At 37.8% G+C, this 14617-nt stretch overlaps 1 protein-coding gene across 8 annotated transcripts in view; it reads right to left on the reverse strand.

Annotated features, from left to right (window-relative positions):
- Positions 1-14617, reverse strand: part of EPS15 (epidermal growth factor receptor pathway substrate 15) — a 52829-nt gene that overhangs the window by 5956 nt on the left and 32256 nt on the right. For all 8 annotated transcript variants that reach the window (XM_054833591.1, XM_054833588.1, XM_054833586.1 and 5 more), the window contains exons 14-23: positions 11191-11352; positions 10395-10592; positions 8296-8493; positions 7656-7733; positions 7209-7299; positions 5802-5837; positions 4828-4961; positions 3206-3275; positions 1228-1304; positions 555-717 (exon numbers count right to left, since the gene is read on the reverse strand). In XM_054833591.1, coding sequence (XP_054689566.1) covers positions 555-717; positions 1228-1304; positions 3206-3275; positions 4828-4961; positions 5802-5837; positions 7209-7299; positions 7656-7733; positions 8296-8493; positions 10395-10592; positions 11191-11352 — 1207 coding nt within the window. The remainder of the gene's footprint in view (positions 1-554; positions 718-1227; positions 1305-3205; positions 3276-4827; positions 4962-5801; positions 5838-7208; positions 7300-7655; positions 7734-8295; positions 8494-10394; positions 10593-11190; positions 11353-14617) is intronic.

Consider the following 14617-nt stretch of genomic DNA (forward strand, 5'->3'; position numbering starts at 1 on the left):
TTTGTGTCATGGAGTAGATCCGAGGACTCAGTATCACTTGAGCAGAAGACAGCATAGGAAACTTGAGTTTATTACTATTACATCGGCTAGGTTTACTACTACAGACCTCTGGCAAGGCCACCTGGAAAAAAGTTAATGTGAAAGCCCAAGACAATTATCTAACCCTATTTAATTCATTTTGCATTAAAACCAGAGGTTTCACAATGGATAAAACACACTGAATTCTCACTTTAAGCATAATTTAATGCAAGATTCACAACGTATCACATTAGTAACCGTTTCATTTGCAGCCATGTTATGTTCTTGCAGATACTTGCAATACCTATTTTTTCCTGTTTTCTTAATCCTTTCTCTCTTCAAAAAACCAAACTATGATCCCAAACACCATGCAAAATTTAACTCTGAGGAAACCACCAAGAGATCAGGAACAGACTTGTTACACATCTTGCTCACCGATTCTAAATTCAGACACTTCACCATCCCATCATAATTATTGTCCCGCTGCCAATATTGAAGGAGCTAATTGTTAACAACATCGCAGTATCAGCTCTTACCAGGTGGTGGTGGACAGGGCCTTGTGGGAGTTCCTGTTTTAGGGGGCAATGCAGGAGGAACATCCTCATTTTTAGCTGGTGGTTCCTCAAATAAGTTTTTAGTTATGATCACATTGTTGACAGAACTCGATGTGGAAGAGCTAAAGGGATCCTCGTTGTTGGCCTTCAACAAAGAAAACAGCAATGTACACATTTTCAGTGCAATTCTACCACTTTCCCTTCTTTTCAATAATGTAGTATTTATTTAGAACTGAAAGTTTGTACTAAGACAAAAAGCAAATACTTTTGTTTGTTTTTAAACATATCATTCACATACTCCAGGAGACTGAAAATAAAGAAGAATCAGGAATGGTTAGTGTCTACAGCAATATAAAGTTGAGTGCAGTTATACATCCAAAAGTAATACTTTTGCTGTTAAACTCAGCAAATTTTGAAATTATAATATCACTTCAAACAGAGAAAATACTTATAAAGCCACAAAGATCACATTGCATTCTTCACGGTGGAATTGCAGGACAATTTACTTTAAAGATCTCTTTTTCAAGAAAGTCAGCCATTATAAATGTTTAGAGGTGGCAAAACTGTAATGGAAGTGTTGGTAGAGGGAGTAAGCTAGGTCTTGGCACTGCTGAGTTTCATGCATTTTCCATGAGTGGCAGTAGCTTCTTATTACCTTTGACAGCGTACTAAAGTCAGCAAAGCCGCTTCCAAAGGATTCATTTCCAAACAGAGAGGCAAAGGGGTCTGTAGCTAAATCCACACAAATCAAGCAAACAGAATGAAATTAAAAAAGAGAGATTAAAAAAATCCCACAACAAAAAACAAATGTTACATATTTTGCATCATAGGCTAATTCAAATGAAATATTTTATGAGGTGGTCGCTTTTATTTAAGTTATCAAGTAGCTTTTACAAAACTCTACATGTCAACAACCGATTAAGAATAATAATTCTCCTGAACAGGGAGTAATTCAAAAGAAGGTACTGGTATTCTAGTTTCCTAAATTTAAAAAAGTTAAATTCCACTGAAAGTATGAAAAAACCATACTACTGGATGTTTTGCTGAGATACATGTATGTATACACCAGAGCTATTTTCTGTGTGCATACACCCATAAATATACATACACAGACATATATACATGAACACAAACAAGAGCTCACTTCTGACTGTAGGCCCACTTGTGGAATAAAGTATCTAAACCCCGTATCATCTCAATCTAATTCAACAGTACCCTTTCATTCCTATGTGCCTCACAATATGTGAAAACCGCTATTCTACTGTAAAGCAAGAATCACGCTGTCTTTACCAATACTCACTTCTGTGTCTCTAGAAAACAGCGGGGGTGTTTTTTCCCCTATGACTAAACTGAACAGTTTTACAATATGAAATCACATGTGGAGTCATGTTTTGGATTACCCCTTGTCAGTGCAACTGGGGAAAACAGGAGATTGGAGTCTTCCCTAAAACATCTTTAGCTTTCAGATGAGAAAGGGTCATGGCAAAACAAAAGGAGCAAACAGTAAAAACTGTTGATGAAGCAGTTATTCTATCCCACATCTCCTCTTGTAGTACAAAGCTATCTTGTATGTTTGCAGCCCTGAGGAGAAAGACTTGGGGGTATTGATTGATGAGAAGCTCAACATGAGCTGGCAGTGTGCGCTTGCAGCCCAGAAAGCCATCCCTGTCCTGGGCTGCATCAAGAGAGGTGTGACCAGCAGGTCAAGGGAGATGATCCTGCCCCTCTACTCCGCTCTTGTGAGACCCCACCTGGAGTACTGCGTCCAGCTCTGGGGGCCCCAGTACAGGAGAGACATGGAGCTGTTGGAGAGAGTCCAGAGGAGGGCCACGAAGCTGATCAGAGGGCTGGAGCACCTCTCCTGTGAGGAGAGGCTGAGAGAGTTGGGATTGTTCAGCCTGGAGAAAAGGCGGCTCCGGGGAGATCTAATTGCGGCTTACCAGTACCTGAAGGGGCCTACAGGAAAGATGGTGAGGGACTGTTTATCAGGGAGTGTAGTGACAGGACAAGGGGTAATGGGTTTAAGCTGAAGGAGGGTCGATTTAGATTAGATGTTAGGAAGAAATTGTTTACTGTGAGCGCGGTGAGGCACTGGAACAGGTTGCCCAGAGAGGTTGTGGATGGCCCATCCCTGGAAGTGTTTAAGACCAGGTTGGATGAAGCTTTAGGCAACGTGGTCTAGTGGAGGGTGTCCCTGCCTGCAGCAGGGGGGTTGGAACTAGATTATCTTTAAGGTCCCTTCCAACCCAAACCATTCTATGATTCTATGTTGCTTAGAAAGTAGCATGATGTCTCTAAAAACAACCCTAATGGGTAGCACTACAAACCATTCAAACAGTCCAAACACTTAGATCAGGATATTTTACCAGTTTTAGGTAAGGCACAGGAACATTTTTTCAGACTTAGTCTTCAGTGATATGCACTACAGATAATGAGACAGTTTTGTTTCATAAAAATAGCCCCCTGCAAACTTGCACTGCAAACTTATGTCATACTTTATAGGAAAATTCAGAAAACTTTGCAAATCCCTAAAATGCTCCATCACAAATTCAGTTACAAGACTAGAAACAAAAATAAGCAAAAGCAAGTAAAAATAAACCCCAAGAAGTCTGATGTGTACAATCTACTTTTACCTAGATCATTTGATGTAGTAACAGTTGTTCCACCAGGAGCAAACGGGTCATTCTTCTTCAGTATCTCTGTCTAAAATAAAAAATTTCTTTGGAGCGAAATTTGTTTTTCAGCTTAAAAGATTCCTCATTCTAAGAATACAATCACAAATTATTTTAGTTTAGAAGTTTTAAGATAAAATATTTTTTAAGTAATTTTTAATCAGCATCAGTAAACAAGTCTATTAACAGAAACTTCTCTTCAAAACAGCGATCAGTACTTTCAAAGGATGGAAAAAAAGTATGTGCAACATAGTTGGTAAACACTAAAGCAAAATTTAAGAATATCTATCGCTCATTTTGTTCTCAGATTTCTCCAACCAGAGCCACCTTCATGAAGATTAACTACAAGATAGCAACACCACAAAAGGTGTGGTAAAGCATTTAGGATGAATGCATAACAGCTTCACTTCAGAAATACACACCTCACAAGAATCAACTGCTAATCCCACACCACAACTCTGACACCCCCCCCCTTTCTGTACTTCCCTTATTATCGGACTGTAACACGACCAAGAATTGGTTCTATTAGAACATTAAGACTTGCAAAGGATAGTGAGCTAAGTATTGAAGATTGTAGAAAACCAATTTTTAAGGTTGGAGGTGTAGGCTGTGGTGTGCAATATGACCTTGAGATCTGCGTAACGCACATGACATGGAAGGTCAAGAACACCACTGTTAGGTGCAGCGATTTCTCACCATCTTGGCTGTTGTGGGCTCACCTCAGGCACACTCTAGGGCCACCTAACTTGCTTCCTATTCCACATGTATCTGATTTTTATATATGTATGTACATATTTTATACACACCAAAACTGGAAATGAAGCATGAATAGAAGTAGCACTGAGAAGGAAAAGAGATGGGAAAAGGATGCAGACAAACTTATGACATGAAGAATTTCAGCTTCTTGGATTGTTTGTCTATCAACACTCATTTGGAAGAGAAGGTTTCATGCCCAACTACCTTATTATAGGGTCAAGACGAATCAGTAACTGCTCAGTTTTAATGTGAACAGCTAAAAGTTACACCTAAGTACCCTTGAAAGACGTGCATTCAATAAGAATCACCACATTATGAGGGGGCTTCAATGACTCTTATTAAAAAAACCCACAACAAAACCCAAACAACATACCCCTATAGAACAACTTGTCTTTTCAGAGGGGAAACCCCATACCACATCAGATTTCAGATAAGATATGGAACATATTTATTGATCCTATAAGCTTTGGAGGCAAAATAAAGTGTCTCAGCATAACTTGGTGAGATTAATCTTGGGTTTCTTTCAATGTTTAGTAAGTTCCACCAGCTAGCAATAGAACTTAGTTCATTATTGTCAAATGTTCATATCTGTGGAGCAATGAAGGTCCAACGCTGAAACATTTTAAAAATGTTTTTATTTTTACTTCTATTTCATCTGTGACTATTTCTAGAAAATAGGACACAAGAAAAAGACCAGACAGAGCCATGGGGTAAGAGGTAACTTTTTATCTACGTGATTCCTCACTATCAGCATTTCAAGGCATGTGCAAAATACGTTATTTTGTCCAAATCACATATAGAAGGAAGAAGTATGCTATTCAACTTACTGTGATATTACTGTTGTCTGCAGTGCTAAATGGATCAGTGCCAGCAGTCACAAAGGGATCAGCGGAGGATTGTTTGAAAAAAGAGTCAGCTGCAAAAGGATCTGAGCCTTTGAAGGGATCACCACCAAAGGGATCTAAAAAGTAAACATCTCATTAACATTTCTGCAAGCTTTACATCTTAAAAACTAAACATTATATTGCTTTTTTCATACTGCAAGAAGGTGACACATTTAAGATGAAAGATCTTTGAAGTACGAAATTAATCTGTGAATAATTTGTATTCTATGATTCAAAACATTAGACAAGCCAATGTTTTCTGCACATCATGAAAAACTTTGGATAGTGCCAGTAGTTCAGTTCCAGAATCATCTGAGCATATAGAAGCATATAGCTTCTTTAACCAATCCCCCTAAAATTAAGTCTTTTACAAAACCTAATGTTTCTCTGAACTCTCCTACCCTCCTCTCCCCCCAACACAATTGATGTTTTCTTACTCAACATTTGGTGTACAACGCTATTTTGTTTTAAGCCTTCCTACTGGCCGTTTTGCTTTTTTGTCACCAGTAGCTCCCCTCAGGACCAAACAAATAACGCAAATGCCATTGCCTATACAGCCAGTCTAAAGAGACACTTCCCACCTTTTCCAATATTAAGTTCTAAAGAAAGTTGGTAAGTTAGGAGCCTTTGAAAGGGTACAGTCATACTTCTTTGCATACAAAACAGGCAGCAGGAATTTGGGGCCTTCTGTTCACCACCTTCACATACTTAAATCCCAACTACAGATACTTCCAACAGCAAGAGGGAAGTTCTTAACACAAGTAGCCATCTGCTACTGCCATCCATCCTATGATGACTTTTTGGGTTATTTCCATCTTTTTTTTTTTCACTGAAAGCAGTGACACTTTTCTCCAAGTACTCTTCTAGTAGGAATCATTTAGAAGAACACACACATTAGAAGTTACAAAGTTACTCACCAATTTTCCCAAAAGGGTCATCTTTGAAGGGATCACCTGTTGTTTTTTTTTTTTTTTAAAAAAAAAAGTCACTTGTTATAAAACATATACTCAGTTGAAGTCTTTTTGATATAAACTCATTTCTACAGCTAGAATTTAAACAACTCTCACTCAGAGGAATAATTTCACTATTTTCAGTGGAAAGACAAGAGCTAGTATTAGATGAAGCAAATATTAATAAGTAGCTCGGTACCAGCATGAAACACACACAAAAGCAGCCATCTCAAAGATGCATTGCTGTTGGCTGTTGTCCATAAACACACAGTTTATGCAGTGTTTACCACCATGCTAATCCAGGCTAACTACTGATAGATGCTTAGTCCCAGTTTTCATTAATTCTCACAGGAGCTATGGATGGTAGGTCCTAAGTGCTCATTTCTGTGCTGGATGCACAATCTCAATTATATCAGTTCTACTCTCTCATCTACATCTAAGAGACACAGATATACCGTCTCTTAGCCCTGGGTATCTACCCCAGAACATACTGAGCACACAAAGCCCAAAAGGTTGGCTACTAACAGACATACCTTTCTCCTCTGAAATAAAGGCCTTGTCATGTGCTGTAAGTAGGACCACTTCAATATAAACAAAAATCAAGCACTATCTACACAGAAACATTCAAGCTGTTTTAAATTAGTTTAATTTATTCATTAAAAGTATTAAATCTGCACTGACATTCTTTCAGAAGCCAAGTGATCTGAAACTAATTTAGCTTATTTTCCTTTCAAAGCGATATGAGCTAAATTGATCAGACCATGTTGATTCTGAAAGTAAGCATAGTAATGTGGCTGAAAACATCTGCTTCAGCAGTTAATCCAAGTTAAGCCCCCTTCTCCAAGTGGCTCCATATAGACAGATCACTTCTTCCAACATAAAAGAAAAAAATAAAGTCAGAGCAACAGCATTCATAAGTGGCAAGTTCTTAAAATAAAGCATAGCACTTCCACAAGACGAACAGATGGTGCAGTTCCACATTACCTTTTCCTGAGTGCCAAACTCACCATAAGTAGGCCACAGCCATTCATTCCCAACCACCTGCACCCTCCCCACACCACAGCTCACTGAACCCTCAGCTGATCTGTTTGTGGATCTGTGCTGTAAATTAGGGGGGAGTAGGAGGTAAGAGCAGTGAGGGAAAGGTGCAATTTTCACAGGTAATTAAAAAGTTCAGATGAAGGAAAGAGAAACACCCTGGAACTCTCATTTCTATCATTTCTATTTTTGTAATGCTATTGGCTCCACACTCCTGTCACTCAAACACCTTCGCATCTATTCTATAGAGAGCAGTTCCAAGGTGAAGATTTGTCTGACTTGTTCATACAAGACCTGTTTCTGCAAATCTGCACTTAGAGAGAAAAGTTTACTTACTGCCAACAAAAGGGTCAGACTGGAAGAACTCTAAGCTGGCTTCAGAAACTAGATCAGGCAGTGGATGAGATTCAGCATCAAATGGATCTTCCTGGGCAATGCAAAAGAAGTAGAGAAAGGTATTAAATTTTTAGGACATGCAGGATGGAAAACACTTGTATCACCTTGTGTTACCGTTTAGTAGTTTCTTAAATCTGAAAAAAAAGACGCAGCTAGAATTCTACATAATTCATCAATGGAGATCCAAAGTATTTCTCAACAACAACCTGCCTGCTATATGAGATGAAATGTTTTCATAACATCACACTCTAAATAAAAACAGTAAGAAGTGAAAATTTTATTTCTCTGTTCTATGATCACAATGCAAGTGACATGATACAAGCCTGAAGCAGCTTAACTAGGATTTTTTAATTTACTTTTTCCTCCCTCGAATCTGAACAAACTTACTTTTTTGGTAATAGTTGCAGCTGGGGTCTCTTTCTCTTCTTCCACAACAGAGGCTGTTGTTTCAGGACTATTTCTTATCTACATAAGGATAAAAGCAATTCACCGTAAATAAGTAGATAGAAGACTGCACAATATAATTTTAAGTATTAAATAGCTAAAAGAATATACTAGAGGATACTTCAATAGGTTCATGCTTATTATAGAACATACTGAAGTGTTCCATAAACCCTGTCAAAGTTTAAAAGGAAAAAAAAAATCAATCAAGAATCTACTGGGACATAAGGAGGGACATCTAAAGCAAGACAGCTTTAGGTTTTCTGTACTATTCCTTATTCCATTCTTGTTGCACCAACTGGAGACAGCTGCTCTCCTTTAATGTTAATTCTACTATTCATTTTATGATATTTTGCTTTGGAAACAAATACAGAAAAATTCTTATTGCCACTTTCCAGCGAAGCTAAAATTGCCTCCTTTTCTGCTTATCAACTTTCAGATGGCTGAAACATAGTCCCTCAGAATAACACCCTGAAATTTCACTTGTGCAAGTGTTTAAAAACATAATCAATCTTGATTCATTCTTAACTTATTCCAACTTCACAGCTGCATTGCATCATGATCAAGCAGGCAAAACACTACTCACTGGAGACGCACTGTTTATTTGTTCATCTTCTGCTATACTTTCCCTTTCGGCATTCTCATTAAGGTTAGCAGTTTCACTGCTACTGTTGCTAAGACTAGAATGATCCGCAGTTCCATTAACAAGTGTATTATGTGGCTGAGAGTGCCAAGTAAATTGGTTATTTTCCAGTTCTTTTAGCTCAAGAAGTTTTGTCTGCACCTGTAATCAGAAATAAATGTGTATAAATCAGTATGGCAGTACAGAGAAGCTAGTATATGACCATCCCCTCTTATATTTAAGATGGAAGTTATATCTCTGAAACTCTTATTTTCAAAAGCAAATATAATAAACCTCATGTTCTTTCATTCAAAGAGTGAAATATGAGAAATAAGCACAAATCTGATTTAGAAGAGATGTAATGTAGTTGAAGGACAGACCTGAGAACCTTCTGCCCAGGAAGCAGACTGCATCACTGGCAACATTGAGACTTGTCCCTTTATTTCTACTAAAACTCATAAGAAGAGTTACAAAGCTTTCAGGGGTTTTATTGGTTGGTTGGTTTTGTTTGGGTTTTTGTTGTTCTTGTTTTGTTGTTTTTTGTTTTTTTTTTTTTTTTTAAAGTATGCCTTTGTAATTGCCTTAAACTCTGAATTAAAAAGGCTGCTTTATCAGAATTCTCATCTTCCAAGAAGGAAAGTTAGAAATTCATTATCTTCTCCCACATGGCTTTTGAAGTCTACAAAATCCACAGTGTATCTTCCTAAGCAGATAGTTACATCCACATGTTAATAATAATTAATAAGTAATTAATAATACAATAATTCAGCAATATGCTTAATGCAGTGCCTCAGGGCAAACATTTACAACCAAACTGCCAGTTATGAAGGAATTACTGGATTTGGCAGATTATGCAGAAGGATGAACATAGTTCAGATATTTAGGTGTCTAAATCCCACTGACTTCTCTTGGTCAGTCACCTAATAGAGTTTTCATTGCCTTGTACATGTCAAGTCGGTGGCAGCAAAGACAACTCCAGGTGTCTTTGTTTCAAAAATGTTGATGTCAGACCACCCGTTAGATAAAAAAAATGATGTTGTAATACAGTCAAGCATAACCATTTGTATTATCAGCCTCAAATTTGTTTGTTGCAAGTACTTCTTGCTAGTATATTAATATTGAAATAGCAACCTGCTCTCTACCTGTGGTGAAACGATGAAAAAATCCATTTGCTTACCACTCAGTTTCTAAACCTCAAAGCCAAATTTAAAAATTATTAATATGTTCTAAGGGTCTTCAACAGAAGAAGGTGTTCTTGCATGAACACTAGCAGTGGAAGTCTTAAGAAAAAACCCAACCTGTTAACAAGTTACAGACATGAATTGTGTGAAATGACCAACCCAAAAGTCAGCCATTTCTAGGGTTCAAAGTTAATAGGAAGGCTTCTTGTTTTGTTTTTAACTTGATAACGATGTGCTCGGGCTCATATATTAGACAGCTGGCAAGTCAGAGAAGAAGAACGATGAGGAAATGGTGAAGCTAACACATCACTGAAGTAATAATAAATTACTGATTACAGATAGGAGGTAAAAGCATTCCTTTAACGTAACAGCAGATACCTCGAAGCACAGTTCTGTGTGTAAAAACCAGTGCAGCCATCTCTCTGCTTCTCAGTATCTAGTCTCAATCCAATTTATTCTTACACTCACCTTACTTTCCCCCTTCAACAACGCACTAAGTAAACGTTAGCAACGTTATACTGACTTCCATCAATTAAAGAATAGTGAGAGCGTGCCCCAGGCCATGGCCGAGCAAGAAAGCAAACCAACTACTGGACATAGAGAATTTAAACATGCATTATCTATTTTTCATTAAGACAAATGATTTATGAAATATAAATTATTAATCTCTTTTTATTAACAAAAATCATTAAGTATCTTGAGTGACTTGAGTCGGCCTCCAAGAATCCTAAAAACTACTAGCACAGAACACACATGTGAGCAACTAAAGACATGTGCAAACAGTGAAGAAAAAAAGAAAACAACGCCTTCCCCTTAAGAAAAACCGCACTGAAGGTTGAAGCTAAAAAAAATTTTTTTTTTTGGTCTTTCACACTGCCTTACTGAATTGATTTCCTGTTGTGAATCCTGCAGATGTTGCTGAAGAGGTCCCAGCTGTGCTTTCCCAGACTCTATGCAATGCTCAAGCTCTGCAGTTTCTTGCTGCAGGCGACTCAGCTCCTCCTGAGCTTTGGTCAGTTCATCTTCATACGCTGAAATCTTTGATTCCTGGCTTGTTATTTCAGCTTTCAGCATGGCAATCTAAAGCATGAATAAATATTTCAAAGCCAAATAAAAAAAACAACCCTCACCTCCAAACACATTCAAATACTATTCTTTATGACCAGAAAAAGTAAAAACCTCATAGCTATTGCAGAGATCATACCTCAATGAAAGGTTAATCCCCTACTGGTCTCAATAAGATCATAGTATTCTAGCTGGTTTCCTGACCAACATAGATATTCCTAATAATGAAAATGTCATTTCAGACCTTAAAGAAATACTATAGCTTTATATTAGAAAAAATCTACATAACCATGTTTTTTTTTTAACTGCTAAGAAATTAGTCCCAGTAATTAGTGCTTCTAATTACACTTATATTGCGTTATAATTTCGCATTATTTGTTTGCACTTAACCTTATTTGCGTGCAAGTATCTCTCAGTATATTTCTTGACACACTAAATTAGGGCATCACTGAAACAAGTGCCATATTTTCTATTCTCTGTTGGTAGCAAAATCTTGACACGCAGTCTGTTTATTCATTAAAGTTTTCTCTACTGCCTAAGCGTAACACTGCAAGGCAGAGTTCTTCAAAATGAGGCATTTACTCTTCCAAGGGCCTTAGCCACTGGACCTTACCAAATGGGCCTCCTCTGCACACTTCTGCCTGATATCATTAAGTTGCTCTTCCAATTTGGCCTTCTGCTCATCAAGATCATTAAGGATTTCCTGCGCTTCCTGTTTCTGAGCTTGCAGCTTTTGCAGATTACTGCTCTCCCGCTTTACTTCATCTTGTAGATCCTGTAATAAAACAGATTAACTTTGCATTTGTTCCCTCTATCCTCCTAACCACTAAATTGCACAGTATAAACTGCAGTGCTAACTCAGATGTCAAAGTATCAATAAATTATCTTTCAAAAGCCAGCATTTATAACATCAGACAAGCAAGTATTCTCAAATTCTAATACACAGAAATAATCAGGTTATTTACTTTTCTTTAGTAAGGAGAATTTCACTGAAATATTGAAGATTGTGCATCAACACAGAGATTAACTGTGTTACAGGGAGGCTGTGGTTTCATTTTGAATTTAGAAGTCATCTTTATTCAGCCTGCTACACTGTCTCTCTCCTATGTTTTAGCAACATGTTTTACTGAGTTCCTTAATAATAGAAATTCTTTATTCTGCTCCTTCCCCCTTCAAAAGCACATGGCCAAAAATAGAAACTTGTTTTAGCAACATGGTAAAGGACCAAATCAGTGCATTATTAACCCAAATGCACTCCCTTCTAGAGCCTCCCTGTCTTTGATTTTGCAAGTCAGCCAAAAACTTATTTTCCATGTAACAGTACTGGTAAGAAATGCACGTTTCATACACAAATATGGCATCTTTTAATTTATGAAACAGCAGTATATATGTATCCTGTGTTCTAAGCACATTAAGTGGTATCATATGATAATTAGTTCATTTCTGAGCAACAGGAATGGTTATACTTCAAACTGCAGAGATAACATTGAAAAAAAGGTCAAGAAAAGAATTTAGGAAGAAGAAAGAATCGTCAAAGTCAAGAGGAAGAGAATAGAGGGAGATCAAAAAGGATTAATACAAAAGGAAAGGTATTAGATGAAAAGAGAAGATTGCAGCCTTTCTGAGAAAATATGGTAGTTGAAGGAAGAACCGTGAACAGTAAAAAACAAACAGAGAGAAAATTAAGGAGGATAAGAAAACAAGCTGACGTGAATTTCTGATTAGATCATACATTTGTGTGCTACTCTAAGATCCTGTTATTCTTTTTTAGGGGTGTTTTGTTCGGGGTTTTTTTTTGGTGGGGGCAATAGTTTATCCACATGTGCTAACAGCTCCAGATAATCAGGACAAAAGATCCAGATAGAAATAGAAAGGCATATGGTGCAGCAGTCAGATGCTAGGGAAATAGGCAACCTCAAGACAACTGGAAGACTACATGAAGAAACAGCACAGATGCTTTTATGAAAACAAACAGACAAAAAACACACCAAAAACCTGCAAACCGAACAAAGCACAACAAACACCCACAAAAACACTCAAATCACATTTGAAGTTCAGTATAGGGTATATGACTGATGTACTGCAGTCACACTAGGTGAATTACTGGTTATTTCTAATCTATGAAAGAGAAACAAGCACACACACAAAAAGCTCTTACAGCAGCTACTGATTTGGATAATTGGGACACTCCTGATCCATTCATTTTTTACATCGCTTTGAAAAGCCGGTATCAGCTGACACTCAGCACAAGCAACAGGGGGGAAAGGAACAGCTTAAAGAGATTTCAGTCTCCTTTCTCTGAGAGGAAGCAAGAATTCACGTACAAAAGCTAAATATAGATCACCTCCACTCTTGCTACTGTTCCTTGAATCCCAGTGTCTGGCCTAGGCAGAGCAGTAGAGAAGCACTGAAGAGACCTGACTAAGCCTGATAGCTCCCAGAAGAGAAAAGAAGAAAAAAAACCCCAAAACCCAAATGTGTTCACATAACCACTCCAAAATTAAAGGTCAGAGTAGATACAATACAGAGAACTGGGGCTAATACTCAAAGATGCATCTTCATGAAGTAAACCAGGCTCCAATTAAGCTTTGATTTCAAAGAATACCCTCAGCAGAGAAGCATCATCTTAATGTTTAAGCACTGAATGAGATTCTGTATGAAAACCATTAACATAGTTGAGGTGGTACAAACTAGCATTTCTATGGTAATAGTGACCCTTGTATTAAATTTACTGTCATTATAACTCTCCATGCTAATGTAGCATAGGAGAAGAAAAGTCTAGAGATCTGTATTTCCAGATAGGCAATGGATTTTATAGCTTGCCAGTCTGTACTTCACCAAATGATTCATGGGCTAAGGATTGTTAAGCCTGAAACAGCACAGAAAAGTTAAACTTCACTGACTTTCTAATGGCTTTGGTGCACTCCAGCAAAGAAGAATAGGGAAAATCCAGTGCTGAGTGGGGCACTCATAGTGTAAATCTGTTTAAGAAAACTCAGGCCAACAAGGAGATCAAAAGGTTAGAAGAGAAGGCCAGAAACATTCTGGACTACTTGGAAGGACAGTCCCAAAATACCTTTCACTCACCCCACCTCCCCTTCTCTGAAGCAGTGTCTCACATGCAGTTACATTTTTCCCCCCCGACTGATGTAAACATGTTATGCTTTATTCAGCAGTTACATGCGTTTGTTCTACAAACGTCTTTACAAAGTTCCAGTGTCCCATTGAAAAGCAAAACCTAGACCTTTTGACTTCATGTGAATAAAATTCTAGGGAACACGCAGTAATTGTTGGGAAAGCCAGGAGAATTGCCACTTATTTCAGAGTCTTGGCAGGTTCGCATGCCCATACATATGAAATGCAAGATGACTGTCTTGTGAACGTGTCCAAGAGCCCATTGCTTGAGGCAGTGGCTAGCCACCGAGGCACACTGTCCTTCAACAGCTGTGACTAGAAGACCAGGCTGGTGACAAGAGAGCAAGGGGACAGCCAGGTAAAGGCACTTCCAGATGCCACTTGGTATGTGGTCAAAATAAAGTTCTCTACTGCCAAGAAGAGTATTTCGTATATGAGTTTAATACTCCTGTATTTATAGGAAAATGCTAATCCAATCACAGAATAAGTTAAGGAAATGGTGCCTTAGAAGTTTCTTGATCTTTGTTACTCTGCTCATAACTTTTCAAGAAAAAACACCCCTTAATCTTTGCTTCTAAAGAGCTGATATTTTAATAAGCACATTAAAACCCACCAGTATGCCATGTTTTCCCTCCAACTCTTTTTGTTTTTTAGTGTCTATTTACATAGTATATAAATTATTGTATAGAAGAAAAAATGTCATTCTTTCCCTCTTCCCCATACAAAACAGTTCGATCATAACAGACCATGGCTATATTTGAGATTATAATTTGTGTGCATATAAGTAATTCTGGTATCGGAAACCCTGGAGTGTGATGCTACGAAACTAACTTGATCCAAGGTGGCAGATCAGAACACGCTGGTTTTGTACACCATCTTTAGAAATGTCACCATTAGAATAAACC

The sequence above is a fragment of the Grus americana genome, chromosome 8 (assembly GCF_028858705.1).
Source record: "Grus americana isolate bGruAme1 chromosome 8, bGruAme1.mat, whole genome shotgun sequence".
Lineage (NCBI taxonomy): Eukaryota > Metazoa > Chordata > Aves > Gruiformes > Gruidae > Grus > Grus americana.